This window comes from Culex quinquefasciatus, chromosome 3 (assembly GCF_015732765.1).
Source record: "Culex quinquefasciatus strain JHB chromosome 3, VPISU_Cqui_1.0_pri_paternal, whole genome shotgun sequence".
Taxonomy (NCBI): domain Eukaryota; kingdom Metazoa; phylum Arthropoda; class Insecta; order Diptera; family Culicidae; genus Culex; species Culex quinquefasciatus.
The window spans coordinates 139,735,992-139,751,136 of record NC_051863.1 but is presented as its reverse complement, the minus strand read 5'-3'; the positions used below and the strand labels follow the sequence as shown (position 1 = coordinate 139,751,136).

At 34.6% G+C, this 15,145-nt stretch overlaps 2 protein-coding genes across 2 annotated transcripts; one reads left to right on the top strand and one right to left on the bottom strand.

The window, feature by feature from the left end:
* Positions 1-4,743: 4,743 nt before the first annotated feature.
* LOC6046520 lies at positions 4,744-5,427 on the bottom strand. The gene has a single exon (XM_001863666.2). The coding sequence runs from the start codon at positions 5,425-5,427 to the stop codon at positions 4,744-4,746; it is 684 nt and encodes a 227-aa protein (XP_001863701.2).
* A 7,616-nt stretch (positions 5,428-13,043) lies between these two features.
* On the top strand, positions 13,044-13,745 carry LOC6046518. The gene is made up of 2 exons (XM_001863664.2): positions 13,044-13,097; positions 13,164-13,745. Exons 1-2 carry the CDS (start codon positions 13,092-13,094, stop codon positions 13,743-13,745), a joined length of 588 nt encoding a protein of 195 aa, XP_001863699.2. The 5' UTR covers positions 13,044-13,091.
* The last annotated feature ends 1,400 nt before the right edge of the window (positions 13,746-15,145 follow it).

Here is a 15,145-nt window from a genome sequence, read left to right as displayed (position 1 = left end):
GAATTTGTTAAATTGGCTTTAACTCTGGAACGGTACATTTAATTTAAAAAATACAAAGTACTCTTTATTTGATTTTTTCTAAATTTTTGGGAGCTTTTGTGGGGAAATTTCCGAATCTTTTCAAATTTCACCTTTTTTTAATAAGCTTAAAATTAGAAATAACTTAAAACTAGTACTTTTTGTCCACAAAAACATTTTTGCCTTCCTCACTGAGGTAAGGCTATAATCCTGCTCGAAAAATGAACTTTTGAAAAACAGCTCGTAGACCTATATTCATGTATACCTATCGACTCAGAATCAAAAACTGAACAAATGTCTGTGTGTGTGTGTGTGTGTGTGTGTGTGTGTGTGTGTATGTGTGTGCGTATTCACCTTGGTGCTCAAAATTCTTGCCAAGTTTTCTCGGCACTGGCTGATCCGATTTGAGTAAAACAAGTTGCATTCGATTCGTTTTGGTGCCCCATACTGCACTATTGAATTATTTGTAGTTCAAAAGTTACGTATAAAAAAGTGTCAGAGTTGCGAATCAGGTGCTGGAATTTTGATGCCGGATCTCACTTATCTACATGAAAACTATGTCCGGATCCATCATCCAACCCATCGTTAGTTAGGTAATCAAAAGACCTTTCCAATGAGTCCAAAACGTTGAAGATCTGGCAACCCTGTCTCGAGATATGACCACTTAAGTGATATTTATGTACTTTTTTGTAGCCGGATCTCACTTAAATGTATGTAAACTATGTCCGGATTCATCATCCGACCCATCGTTGGTTAGGTAATCGAAAGACCTTTCCAATGAGTCCAAAACATTGAAGATCTGGCAACCCTGTCTCGAGATATGACCACTTAAGTGATAATTATGTACATTTTTGAAGCCGGATCTCACCTAAATGTATGTAAACTATGTCCGGATCCATCATCCGACCCATCGTTAGTTAGGTAATCAAAAGACCTTTCAAATGAGTACAAAACATTGAAGATCTGGCAACCTTGTCTCGAGATATGACCACTTAAGTGATATTTTTATACTTTTTTTTTAAATTCCTAAGCTTTGTCCGGATCCATCATCCGACCCATCGTTGGTTAGGTAATGAGTTTTTTGAAGATTTGGCAACGCTCAGTTTCAAGTTATGACCGCTTAAGTGACATTTGTGTATTTTTTTATTGTGAAATAGATGGAATTTGTGTCCAAACTCATCATATCACCAAATGTTGATAAAAAGTGAGGAAGGCACCAACCACATAGGTGATATATATAAGGGGTAAGCCTCCCCCTTCCGCATAAATGTCTCATATACGTTTTAATCCCTGCAGTTTAGTTAAAATCGTGTGCTCTTTCAGAAAAAGAAAATCAAAAAAACATTCAGTACTTTGCTCTAGAAATCTGGAGGAAATCCAGTTTTTTTTTCGAGAAGGCCTTTTGTTTTTCGCAGCTTGCTGTTTTTGCCTATGGGACATTTATGCAAACATGGGTAATAAAAGTTGTCAAAATCGATTTTTGTTAGTACAAAGTTGATTGAAAGAATGGCTATTTTTTCCCGTATTCCTATTTTTTTCAAATTGGCCTAATACATACAAATTTTCCGGAGATAAAAAAAATTCGAAAAAAAATCCTCCTCTAGATACAGATTTTTGAAAATTTGCATTGCACTTTTCTATGGAGAGCCCCCAAATTAGAATGCAAAATGGTATAATGGAATCGATGGTCAAAGTATCATCCAAATAAAAAAAGACACAAAACATAGAGAGAGGCTGAAATCGGTTATACTGTTATCATTACTCATTTCCAAGCCAAATTAGAGAGCCTTTGATTTTGAGCTAATCTATATATCTTGACTTTTTTTTGATAAGGTCCTATAAACAAATGTAAACATTGAGTGTATCCCTTTCACACCTTATGTCAAAGTCCATCGGAGTAAGCGGGATACACTCAATGTTTACATTTGTTTATAGGACCTTATCAAAAAAAAGTCAAGATATATAAAAAATTTCGACGGTTTTGTTCGAACGCGAATCAGTTCAATACGGAGCGTCGGATCGAGGTGCTTTTTGTTGCCTTGGATTCGTATAAGCCCAAGGAAGGTTCTTACGCTAACTAATTGACACTTTGGCCACTCTGGGACCGATTCAGGAGCATCTGCAGATTGTATGAGAAAAGTTGCGTAAAATCAAATTTTGATCACAGGAGGCTGAATAAGCAAACAAGCAAGAAACGTCAGAAAACCTAAAAAGGGCAGGACAAAGTTTGTCGGGTAAGGCTTGTATATTTATAAAATACTTATTTAATTTGAATCATATTGGATAAAACATTGTAGTTCATTTAAAATCCAAAGCACAACAAAGAACAAAAACCCGATTTAATCCCACCTGGGGTGAGATAGAGCCTTTCTTACTAAAGAATATAACGATGGTAGAGCTTCTTACAATTCATAACATTGACTTTGTTTAGAAGAAGAAGAAAGTCTTATGATGAAAGCAAAGTATTATAAATGATAAGATTTCCAAAAGAAACATAAAACGCCATTTTCACCAAAAGAATATTTTTAATCGTACATATTCTTAATCAAACAAGCGTTTATGACAAACGCGAGCATAGCAAGCTTCACATGCGCCAGTGACAACGCACACCGCGGTAGGCGCAAAGAAAAACCGAGGTATAAGTGAACCGCGTGTGCCGCACGGTGCAGGGAAGATAGCCATTCAGCTTCTACGAATGTGACAGAGTCAGAGATAGCTATTTTTACAACCGCACCACTACACACTCAATCACGAGTACCTTAGGTAGAAAGCCATTGGCGTCGCCAGCATTGAAAACTTTGAAAACGATATAAACGATGAAAAGCTTAGAAAGCTCCTATTGGAATCCAATGAACCCTGTTAAATAAACTTACGAAATCACGAAAAAATTGAGTCTACTTTTAGGCGATTTTCGGAGCCCAAGGAAAACAAATAGATTGTAGCCGGATGAATGTCATATGTCACAAAAGTTTTTAAATAAACATTGGACAGTTATGCAAAAACAAACAGGGCAAAAGAAACCGAAAAGCTACGATATCTTACATGTTGTAGGAAACATCGGTAGACAAGCTACTACAAACGAGTATAAGTCGAGCCAGCAAATATATGCGCCAGCATTCTCGCGCCAGTATTCGAAGCTCAACTTGACAACTTGTCGACTTGGCGACGAAGCGTCAAAAATCGATGCAGTGTGATTTTTTGACGATTTTTCCGATTAAAATTCATGCTGAATCGACATATTTACGAAGATGGAAATGACGTCCTGGCTTAAAGTAAAACCTATACCTTACTTTAGTAAGAAAGGCAAAAAGTAAATCGTTCTAAAAATTGATCGGGATTGCCGATCGATGTCGAATTTGTTTCAGATGCTCACTCATGGTCTGTACTATGAATGTAGCAAGAAATTTTGAATAAAATCAGAAATGAAAAATGTTGACGAAGGTCAAGGTGGGCTTTTACCTTTTTTTAGGGATTTTTTTTCTTATGGTAGGTCAATCAAACGGCTCTAACTCCAGAACCATATTATGAATCTGGATGAAAATTTGGGAGGTTGTAGGGCTCGAAAAATGCAATTTTTGAGATAAATAAAAGACATGAAAATGAAAAAATTTGACCATATTTTCATTTGAAAAATTGTGTATTTTGTTGAAAAGTCTGGCCGCATCCGAAAACAGATGGATATTTCGAAATTTTCGCGGCAACTCGCCCAGGTTCAGCACACTAGCTTTCATCTGCATTTAGAAGAATCGAAATCGGATATATGGGAGCTGAGAACGGCGCGACACAAAATTTTGCAAAATTTTACCACATACGAACATCACTCGACCTCCACGGAATTTATTTTCTCAAAATTCGAGGGTGTGAGATAGACGAGTTCTGTCAAGGTGAATCGATAGAGCGTCGAAAATCGATGCAGTGTGATTTTTTGACGATTTTTCCGATTAAAATTCATGCTGAATCGACATATTTACGAAGATGGAAATGACGTCCTGGCTTAAAGTAAAACCTATACCTTTCTTTAGTAAGAAAGGCAAAAAGATCATATTCTAATTTCTTCTAAGCTACATATTTTCAAACTATCGTTCTTGTTTAGATTTAAGTGTAGATTATCAACAATTAATATTATTGAGCTAATTCTATGATTTTATGTTTTTAAAACATAACAAATATATTAAAAAACATAGATTTTATGCCTTTTTCAAAAAATTCCTGGGATTTCAAAAATATATTTCCGTATCCCGGGAAATTCAAATCCCGTCGCCCTAATTGGACGGTAGAGGGTTAAATTTTTGGAAGCCAAATTGCTTTGCCTGACGAAACCGTAAAGAAAATTACTATGATCGCTAATTTTGATTGGTACAACTTATGAAGCAAATAAACAAGCAAAATAAAATCAAACAAACAGGATGTCAGCTCTTGAACTCACGATGTCATTTACTGCTGGCTCACGACACAGTGTTTAATTAGCTTTAAATAGCTCACAGAGTCATCTTCGGCGCCCAATTCCGCCTCGAAATCGTGTCAGCAAATTTGCATAACAACGTGCCAAGGTCATCGCGACCACCTTTTTATGGAGATGAATTAGTGGTGTCATCCGGTGCCAACCTCCCAAAACTCTAATGCTAATTTAAATAATTTATTCGTTTATGTACAACCTTTCCTAAGTTCAGCTCAATAAATTACTACTAGATAATTGCTCTACAAAACTCTTTTACGCACTAATTTTTACAACTGTCCCAGCTTCAGCTTGAGCTTGTTCGCGTCTGCCTGCTGGTCATCTGCCGGCTTCACCTCTTCAGCCCCGCTACTCTCTACGGCTGCCGTTACCCGCGACAGCAGCTTGCGACCTTCGTCGGAGTCAAGATCAACGAGCCGCACGTTACCGTTGGCTTCCTCAATCAGCACGATGCGCCGAACGACGTCGCCGGACCGGATGCTTCCGTCCACTTCGTTCTCGTCCGGGCTGACTTCGTTGGTGACGGCCTCCGCTAGCAGTCTTAGCTGACGCAGCCGATTGACGCGGTCCAGCTCCCGGGAGGGCAGTCGACCGGCTCGGCGAGCGTCCATTTCACGACGGCGGGCCACGCGCTCTTCTTCGAGGGTTTGTTTACGTTCCGCACGTTGCAGTTCGTACTCCCGCTGACGATCGCTGAGGTTACCGAGGTCCTTCAGAGCGTTGGCGCGCCGTTCCTCGATGCGCTGTTGACGTTCGGCACGTCTGCGTTCGAGGGCTTGACGCAGGGCGTCCACGAATTTCAGGATGGTGGAGGGTGCTGTTGACGACTCTGGAGCGGGTTTGGTGACATCGGCGATTGTTGTCAGCTCGGAGGTCGTTGTAGTTGATGCCAACGTGGTGTTCCTCCTACGCTGAGCCTCCACCGAACTCAGCAGAACTAAGACGGCTACCATCACTGTCAACTAAAAATAAATTCATAATGAGTAATCAAATTTCCCCCCAAAACAAGATCTCGCTAATACCTTAAACATGTCGTTCTTTTTCGGGGTTTCCCTTTCACCAACCGATTCAATGACGCACCCTCCCAAACTCGCTCAAATCAATTCCTGAAAGCAACGAAACAGACAACACAGCAAACCAATCGATACTGATACCCTTCCAACGGTTGCGCAAACTTTTTATAGCCATAATTATTACACGATTGATCCGCGTGTGTGCGCCGGCTTCCTTGTTCACCGTCCGACTGAGCCAATCAACTGAAGAAGCGACTCCAACGAATGAAGAATGAGAGCAGCCGCGGTGGGCACCTGTTGTTGGCCTAGATCTGAAAGGACCCGCACGGACTGGTCATGACCGAGTAGGTAAATTAAGTGGGACTTGTTCTGAACAGTGTAGAACGGGGGCGCAAAGTCGGTTTGCTAGTCATGGTTGATTAGCTGGTTTGAGTGGAGGAGAAATTAGGCTTGGTGAACTTGATGTTCGACATGTGTTTTGCTGGTAGACCGTCATTTTTTTTTTCTTGAAGGCATCAATTAGATCATATGTCATAAGTTCAAACATGAGACAAAAAAAATAATGATTCGTAAGATACTGAAATTGAACATCAGATCTGAAATCATTTACATTAAACAAATTAAAAAAAACACAGAAACTAAAGTATCAGAAGACACAAAACCATAAATAAACAGAAATAAATAAAAACAGAAACGCAGAAAAATATCAAAATAACAAAAAACAGAACAAAACATAAGACAAAAATCAGAAAACAAGAAAACAAAGTAAAATGCAAACACATAATAAAAGACAAAGGATACAAAGAGGAAACAATAAAAAAATTAACAAAATACAAAGAAAAAAAAGCAAAGAGAAAAACATTAAAACGGAAAACAAGAAAAAATTAAGAAAAAAAAAACAAAAAATATTTAATACAAAATAAAAAATAAGAAAGAAAACCACTGAAAAATATTTCAGCAGAAAACAGAGTACAAACATCAGAACAGAATATTAGAGAAAGACAGACAAAGAGAAAAAAATTAAAATTAAAAACAAGTTAACAGACAGTAGAGAATAAAAAATAATAGAATAATTAAAAAAACAGAAAAACTAGAAAACAGACTCAGAGAAAAAAAACAGAAACACGGAATCAGAAAAAGAAAAACAAAAGAAAACAGAAAAACAGAAACACAGAAAAACAGAAAAACAGAAAAACAGAAAAACGGAAAAACAGAAAAACAAAAAAACAGAAAAACAGAAAAACAGAAAAACAGAAAAACAGAAAAACAGAAAAACAGAAAAACAGAAAAACAGAAAAACAGAAAAACAGAAAAACAGAAAAACAGAAAAACAGAAAAACAGAAAAACAGAAAAACAGAAAAACAGAAAAACAGAAAAACAGAAAAACAGAAAAACAGAAAAAACAGAACAACAGAAAAACAGACAAACAGAAAATAGCCTTAAAAACTCAAAAAAAAAAAAACAAAAAAACACATGAAAACTTAAAAACTTAAAAACTTAAAAACTTAAAAACTTAAAAACTTAAAAACTTAAAAACTTAAAAACTTAAAAACTTAAAAACTTAAAAACTTAAAAACTTAAAAACTTAAAAACTTAAAAACTTAAAAACTTAAAAACTTAAAAACTTAAAAACTTAAAAACTTAAAAACTTAAAAACATAAAAACTTAAAACTTAAAAACTTAAAAACTTAAAAACTTAAAAACTTAAAAACTTAAAAACTTAAAAACTTAAAAACTTAAAACTTAAAACTTAAAAACTTAAAAACTTAAAAACTTAAAAACTTAAAAACTTAAAAACTTAAAAACTTAAAAACTTAAAAACTTAAAAACTTAAAAACTTAAAAACTTAAAAACTTAAAAACTTAAAAACTTAAAAACTTAAAAACTTAAAACTTAAAAACTTAAAAACTTAAAACTTAAAAACTTAAAAACTTAAAAACTTAAAACTTAAAAACTTAAAAACTTAAAAACTTAAAACTTAAAAACTTAAAAACTTAAAAACTTAAAAACTTAAAAACTTAAAAACTTAAAAACTTAAAAACTTAAAAACTTAAAAACTTAAAAACTTAAAAACTTAAAAACTTAAAAACTTAAAAACTTAAAAACTTAAAAACTTAAAAACTTAAAAACTTAAAAACTTAAAAACTTAAAAACTTAAAAACTTAAAACTTAAAAACTTAAAACTTAAAAACTTAAAAACTTAAAAACTTAAAAACTTAAAAACTTAAAAACTTAAAACTTAAAAACTTAAAAACTTAAAAACTTAAAACTTAAAAACTTAAAAACTTAAAACTTAAAACTTAAAAACTTAAAACTTAAAAACTTAAAAACTTAAAAACTTAAAAACTTAAAAACTTAAAAACTTAAAAACTTAAAAACTTAAAAACTTAAAAACTTAAAAACTTAAAAACTTAAAAACTTAAAAACTTAAAAACTTAAAAACTTAAAAACATAAAAACTTAAATACTTAAAAACTTAAAAACTTAAAAACTTAAAAACTTAAAAACTTAAAAACTTAAAAACTTAAAAATTTAAAAACTTAAAAACTTAAAAACTTAAAAACTTAAAAACTTAAAAACTTAAAAACTTAAAAACTTAAATACTTAAATACTTAAAAACTAAAAAAACTTAAAAACTTAAAAGCTTAAAAACTTAAAAACTTTAAAACCGTCAGGGATTGAACCTAGGCCTTACTGGAATGAGAGGCTACCACGCCAACCACTACACCATCGCACCCGGCAGTTTTATGGATGTAATTTGTGAATTTGGATAAACATGACATAAAGAACCACGGAAATCTGGAAATCCTGCTTTGAGATTCTGTCTTTTCAGTGGTTAATAGATATTTTCAAAAATAAAATTGCATTTAACATCTTGTTTGAAAGATTTTCTGGTATCCAGGGAACTAAAGCTCAAATCAATTTACATAAATGTGAGTAAGTGCCGGGTCCGGTGGTTTAGTGGTTAGCGTGGTAGCCTATAAACCCCAGTATGGCCTGGGTTCAATCCCAGACGGACCCGGTGGCATTTTTCGAGACGAAATTTGCCTGATCACGCCTTCTATCGGATGGGGAAGTAAAACGTCGGTCCATTTGCGTAAAAAGAGGTTTTGAGTGACTCACCACACATAACCTTCGGACGCCTAGAAATGAGCAGAAACTTGCAACAGAGCCAACAAAAGACCCGGGGGTCGTTAAAGTGGATTGCTTTGCTTTTTTTGCTTTTTGAGTAAGTGGCTTTTTTTTCTATATTATCTATGTTAGAATGCAATTGGAAGCCATTCCACCAAGAACATTCGCCGAATGCACTCGTTAGCACTCCATTCTAGTTCACCATTTCCGACAATTTCCCATCGTTCTGATGGACACTAAAGTTCCTCGCGGCTGGCGGGGTTTCGCTCTCATTCATTCCGAGTTCAAACTTGGTCTTCGGCATTAATTGATTGGTAGCCGTTCGGCCAAGAATGGTCAGAACCAATTGGTTGTATAAATGCACTTGCTTTAGGGTGAAGAATTATTATCAGTTTGCTAGCGCTCGAAGGGATCGCACAACTTGTTCAAGAATGTTGAAACTTGCGTTGATTTTGGCGTTGGCACTGGCAATGGTACAGAGTTCCTCAATCAGTGAGGAAAAACAAATTTTACGCTATGAAAATACTATTCTTCATAAAGATTCTAGCGCAAAATTGGTACAACAAGTTGATCGCTCTGTTGGCGTCGAAAAGAAGAAGAAACTGACCGAGCTGCTGGACGAGATCAACTCTTACCCGGAGTACGAGTTTGCGTACGGCGTGCGGGATCCCAAGACCGGAGACCATAAGGATCAGTGGGAGAAACGAGTTGGAGATCACGTGCAGGGAGTGTACATGTTCGAAGAGTCGGACGGAACCCAGCGGATCGTGAAGTACGAAGCGGATGACAAGCAGGGATTCCACGCCAAGGTGACCAACGTGGGCCACAAACATGCGGATTTGGAGGGCGTGGTGAAGTCGAAGGGCGGTGGAGTTGCGACCAGCTACAACATGGTGAACAAGAAGCTAAACTGATCTGATCGCAACTGAAATAAAATCTTTGTAAATCGGCGTCCATGCAGAGAGTTCAATTAACTTGAAAGTCCTAGCTCCTAGAATTGGCAAGTTGTCCCCGGCGGGAGTCGTTGCATGCATGGTCCTCTGCCTTAGAAGTCAAGTCTAATTACCATGGGTCTAGAAGGGGCCCAAAATCAGGTTGATTGGAGCATGTAACGACCCGGACTGGGCCGTTGTGTGCTAGTTTAAACCGTTAAGAGCTTGAGATATATCGAGCGACGATGGCACGTGGTGATAAGTGAAAGGAATACCGCCAGCATTGATTGGTCGTGTGTAGCTTATGGCGATACAAGTTGTGTTTGTTTTTGCCTGAAATTGGGCCTAATTATGCTAATGATTGGATGTGATTGTGTGTGTCTGGAAGGAACGAATCGTGAGTTCGATATATATGAGATGTTTCATTGCTCGTTCTTTATAGTATTTTGTGTTTCATCAGTACTTCAAATTTTAAATTTCTCTCACCTACAACAAGCATTCCACAACTACCTTTTAACTTATTCTAGCCAATCCTTCAAAGTCTGATTTAAGAGTGGCAATTCCCATCGTGTTAACCGTCATCACCACCCATTTTCGACAGATCGTCGCACCATAAATCAAGAACCCACCTCGGCAAAGATTCGTCTTGCCTCCTCAGCGGTGGCACAGCAGCAATGCTCGACTGAACCAAATTTAAAGCAGCTCGGAATGTAGTTGGTACTGCAATCGACACCGACTCGTGGTCTAAACTTTGTATTCACTTAAAACTTCACTGGGTTTGACTTTAATTATCACAACCAGCATACTTGCCGTCAGTACCAACCCAGCAGGGGGGCTTTACAAGTTCGACTCATTAGAAAATCTGCAACGTCGCTCTCGCAGAGCTGGTAGGCGTATTTGTTCAGCGTGTTATCGGCACGTCGTCAGTTGGGCATAAACTTCAATTAACGCTAGATTAAAACATTCATCACTTTGGCGCGGCCGCATTTGCATGGTGGAATGAGTTTCTGATCGGTGGCTAATTGAGTAGCCGTGAAAAATATGAACGAAATTCTTACAACATGAGCTGTCAAGAAAAATATTTTTTAGGCTCAGAGTTGAAGTTTGAGTTGTCTTTTCCTAACGCGACAAACGACAAGATGGCAAGATACTGTAGAATTTCTGAAAAGCGGGAGACATGTTGAAATTCTAGGTTGTTTTAATCTGACTTTGAATGACAATTGTTACTGCACCCTTCATTAAACAAAAACAAAAACAAAAACAAAAACAAAAACAAAAACAAAAACAAAAACAAAAACAAAAACAAAAACAAAAACAAAAACAAAAACAAAAACAAAAACAAAAACAAAAACAAAAACAAAAACAAAAACAAAAACAAAAACAAAAACAAAACAAAACAAAACAAAAACAAAAACAAAAACAAAAACAAAAACAAAAACAAAAACAAAAACAAAAACAAAAACAAAAACAAAAACAAAAACAAAAACAAAAACAAAAACAAAAACAAAAACAAAAACAAAAACAAAAACAAAAACAAAAACAAAAACAAAAACAAAAACAAAAACAAAAACAAAAACAAAAACAAAAACAAAAACAAAAACAAAACAAAAACAAAAACAAAAACAAAAACAAAAACAAAAACAAAAACAAAAACAAAAACAAAAACAAAAACAAAAACAAAAACAAAAACAAAAACAAAAACAAAAACAAAAACAAAAACAAAAACAAAAACAAAAACAAAAACAAAAACAAAAACAAAAACAAAAACAAAAACAAAAACAAAAACAAAAACAAAACAAAAACAAAAACAAAAACAAAAACAAAAACAAAAACAAAAACAAAAACAAAAACAAAAACAAAAACAAAAACAAAAACAAAAACAAAAACAAAAACAAAAACAAAAACAAAAACAAAAACAAAAACAAAAACAAAAACAAAAACAAAAACAAAAACAAAAACAAAAACAAAAACAAAAACAAAAAAAAAAACAAAACAAAAACAAAAACAAAACAAAAACAAAAACAAAAACAAAAACAAAAACAAAAACAAAAACAAAAACAAAAACAAAAACAAAAACAAAAACAAAAACAAAAACAAAAACAAAAACAAAAACAAAAACAAAACAAAAACAAAAACAAAAACAAAAACAAAAACAAAAACAAAAACAAAAACAAAACAAAAACAAAAACAAAAACAAAAACAAAAACAAAAACAAAAACAAAAACAAAAACAAAAACAAAAACAAAAACAAAAACAAAAACAAAAACAAAAACAAAAACAAAAACAAAAACAAAAACAAAAACAAAAACAAAAACAAAAAAAAAACAAAAACAAAAACAAAAACAAAAACAAAAACAAAAACAAAAACAAAAACAAAAACAAAAACAAAAACAAAAACAAAAACAAAAACAAAAACAAAAACAAAAACAAAAACAAACAAAAACAAAACAAAAACAAAAACAAAAACAAAAACAAAAACAAAAACAAAAACAAAAACAAAAACAAAAACAAAAACAAAAACAAAAACAAAAACAAAAACAAAAACAAAAACAAAAACAAAAACAAAAACAAAAACAAAAACAAAAACAAAAACAAAAACAAAACAAAAACAAAAACAAAAACAAAAACAAAAACAAAAACAAAAACAAAAACAAAAACAAAAACAAAAACAAAAACAAAAACAAAAACAAAAACAAAAACAAAAACAAAAACAAAAACAAAAACAAAATTAATTTTTCAACCAATTTTTGATCTTTAAATAGCATTGGAAAGAAGAACTCTAAAAATTTTAGAAAATGTTATAGTAAACTTGTTTTATGTGACTTTGCCAATGATTTTAAAAATGTATTTTTTTAGGGGTCAACTTTGGCCGTGTTTCTTACTAACATTTCATATATTTTAAGTAAAAAGAAGTATGCAGTATTTTTTCTAGTGTCCTAGACTATGCCTCTTCGCATTTTTTTACAATTTAAATGATAATGGTGCCATTTTATAGCAGAAAATTTGAAAAACAAGCAAAAAATTGACTGTAAAAACATGAACAAATAAGATAAGCAAAATGTAATGATAGGAGGTGGTAGAATAGGTAAAATAGTACCAAAAACAAACATAAACTAAACCAGACTAAATTGGGCGGTAGAGAGTTAAAATTAAATTGTTAAATTCCAACAAACCCTCGAAAGCTTCATTCAAACAGATAACCTTTTCAAGTCTGTCTGATAAAATATGGGTCAAACTCGCATGATGCCTCTTTGAACAACAAACAGCTTTAACGTGGAAACAGAGAGAGATGAACTGAACTTGGCATTGCATTAACCCAAACGCATAGGTTAAATGAGCTTTATTGAATGAGCGTTACACGCATCGCATAATTTCACACGTTCTATAGGTGCGGTAGAAGTTCTTGGTCAAAACAAACAAAAGTGTTCTTAAATGAACATTGCAAGTATAAAAGTTTGTAGAAATTTGCCCAGCATCATCAGACATCAGCCATCACTCTTCCGAGCATCAACAGCAGATTTAGCAGTTCTTGTCAGAAATATGAAGGTATTAATTTTTGGGAAAGTTTAAAGTATTTTTAACGAATATAATAAAATTAATTTCTTTTTGCAGTACCTACTAGCAGTGGTGATCCTCATCACCGTCAACTGTGTTGTTTCGTTTCGCCGGTCGGACCACCAGGTCAGCGAATATCGGTACAAAACTGTGCACATCCTGCCCGAAAAGAAGCTGGTTGATGAGAACTTTGAGGAAAAGCTGGAAGTTTTGAGCAAAATACTGAAGAAGCAGCAGCAAAGCCGAAAAACAGACGTTTCGGTCAAGGCTGAAGTTCCGCCCAAGTCGGAGGAGAAGCTCAAGGTGGATTCGTACGAGGAGCCCAAGAAGGATGAAAAGGTCGCCGTTCCACGGTACGAGTTTAGCTATGGAGTTCGGGACCCGAAGACCGGTGATCGGAAGGAGCAGTGGGAAAAGCGAGTTGGGGGTCAAGTGAAGGGCCAGTACAAGTTTGCGGAATCGGACGGTACGCAGCGAGTGGTGGAGTACGAAGCCGACGATGATAAGGGTTTTGAGGCGAAGGTGAAGAATGTGGAGCAGGGCAAGTTTAGTGAAGAGGAAGAGGAAAAGGTGGCTACGAAGTTCGATGGTGGTGAAAAAGTGGCTGAGAGTTACAGCTATTTGAAAAAGTATTATTAGAGAGTGAAGTGTGGCAGGTCATGAATTTCCTCAAATAAGTTAATGTGTATTGTACGAAAACCTATCGCAAGATTATTATACGTTTTATTTCATTAATTTCATGAAGTTTAGTTTCGTTTTAATAGCATTATGTTTCCCGAAAACAATGTACTAGGGTGGTCTTAATCCGGACTTACTCGGGGATACCCTCTGAAATCAAAGATTGACCCATCACTAGACTAACTTCCAAATTTGAGCTCAATCTGACCACGAGAACCCCTCCCTAAATGGAAAAAATCGTCATAATTTATGGAGAAAAGCATCTGTTCCAGTTATTCATAACAAATGGTTGGATAGAGAATGATAAGCTTTTAAGGTCTTTAAGATATAAGTCGGTTACTAACCGAACCGTCTCAGTTGAAACATACTGTGGTCATGGCCAAGTCCTGCCAAGACGGGGGTACTAATACATACATACATACATACAAAAGCATCTGTTCCAGTTATTTACCTGTGAAAAGCTCAATAACTACCCAATTCTTACCAAATTTCGGTACTAACACATTCATTAAATTTGGAAAAACTTTCCCGAAGACACCATATTTTTAACTTAACGGGCTTAGAAAGAGGGGTTCCCGTGGTCAGAATGAGCTCAAATTTGGAAGTTAGTCTAGTGATGGGTCAATCTTTGATTTCAAAGGGAATCCCCGAGTAAGCCAGGATTTGGCCACCCTAGTACATGCCTCTATTTGTATTGTTAAAGATCGTTTGGTAATTATTTCATTATACAGCATTTCCACACGAAAACAGCACGACAAAACACTATTTTCACAAAAACCACATTTTTCATAAAATCACAACTTCGTGCCATTTCAACCGATTAGGTGTCTTGAAAGCAAATGAAAGGTTATTAGTTAGCCTTTACTTTGAAGTTTCGATAAACTAGCCTATAAAACTTTAAAATGCCGTTTTTACGGCGTTGGAACCCAAAAACCTAAGTCATAATTTTCATCTGATTCGTCGAGAAGTTTTACATAACATACTAAAAATTTGGAAGAATTAATTAACAGGATTTCAAGATATGTATGATCTTTTGGAAATAAAAACTGGGGTTTTCTACGCGCTGTGCACAAAAACAGGAAAACTACGAAAACGGGAAAAAATCTTCGTATGTATTCATTTAAATTGTGATAAATTCAAAATTTAAGCAATGACTTTAACTTTTTTGGGTATCATTTTTTTTTGTAATTGAATGACGCGGCTATAGGTCATTGTACTCATAAAATAAAATAAACGTTGTAAACAAAACTATCAGCAATATCAGCACAATTTTAAGACCCGCCTTTGAGACATGTCCTAGTCCATACAAAAATGTTATCAAAATATTAAAAAATCGATATCTTAGGAACTGGAACTGATCG

What these genes read in the sequence shown, in the direction of transcription:
- LOC6046520 (XM_001863666.2), bottom strand. Translation starts at nt 5,427, where the DNA reads ATGGTAGCCGTCTTAGTTCTGCTGAGTTCGGTGGAGGCTCAGCGTAGG.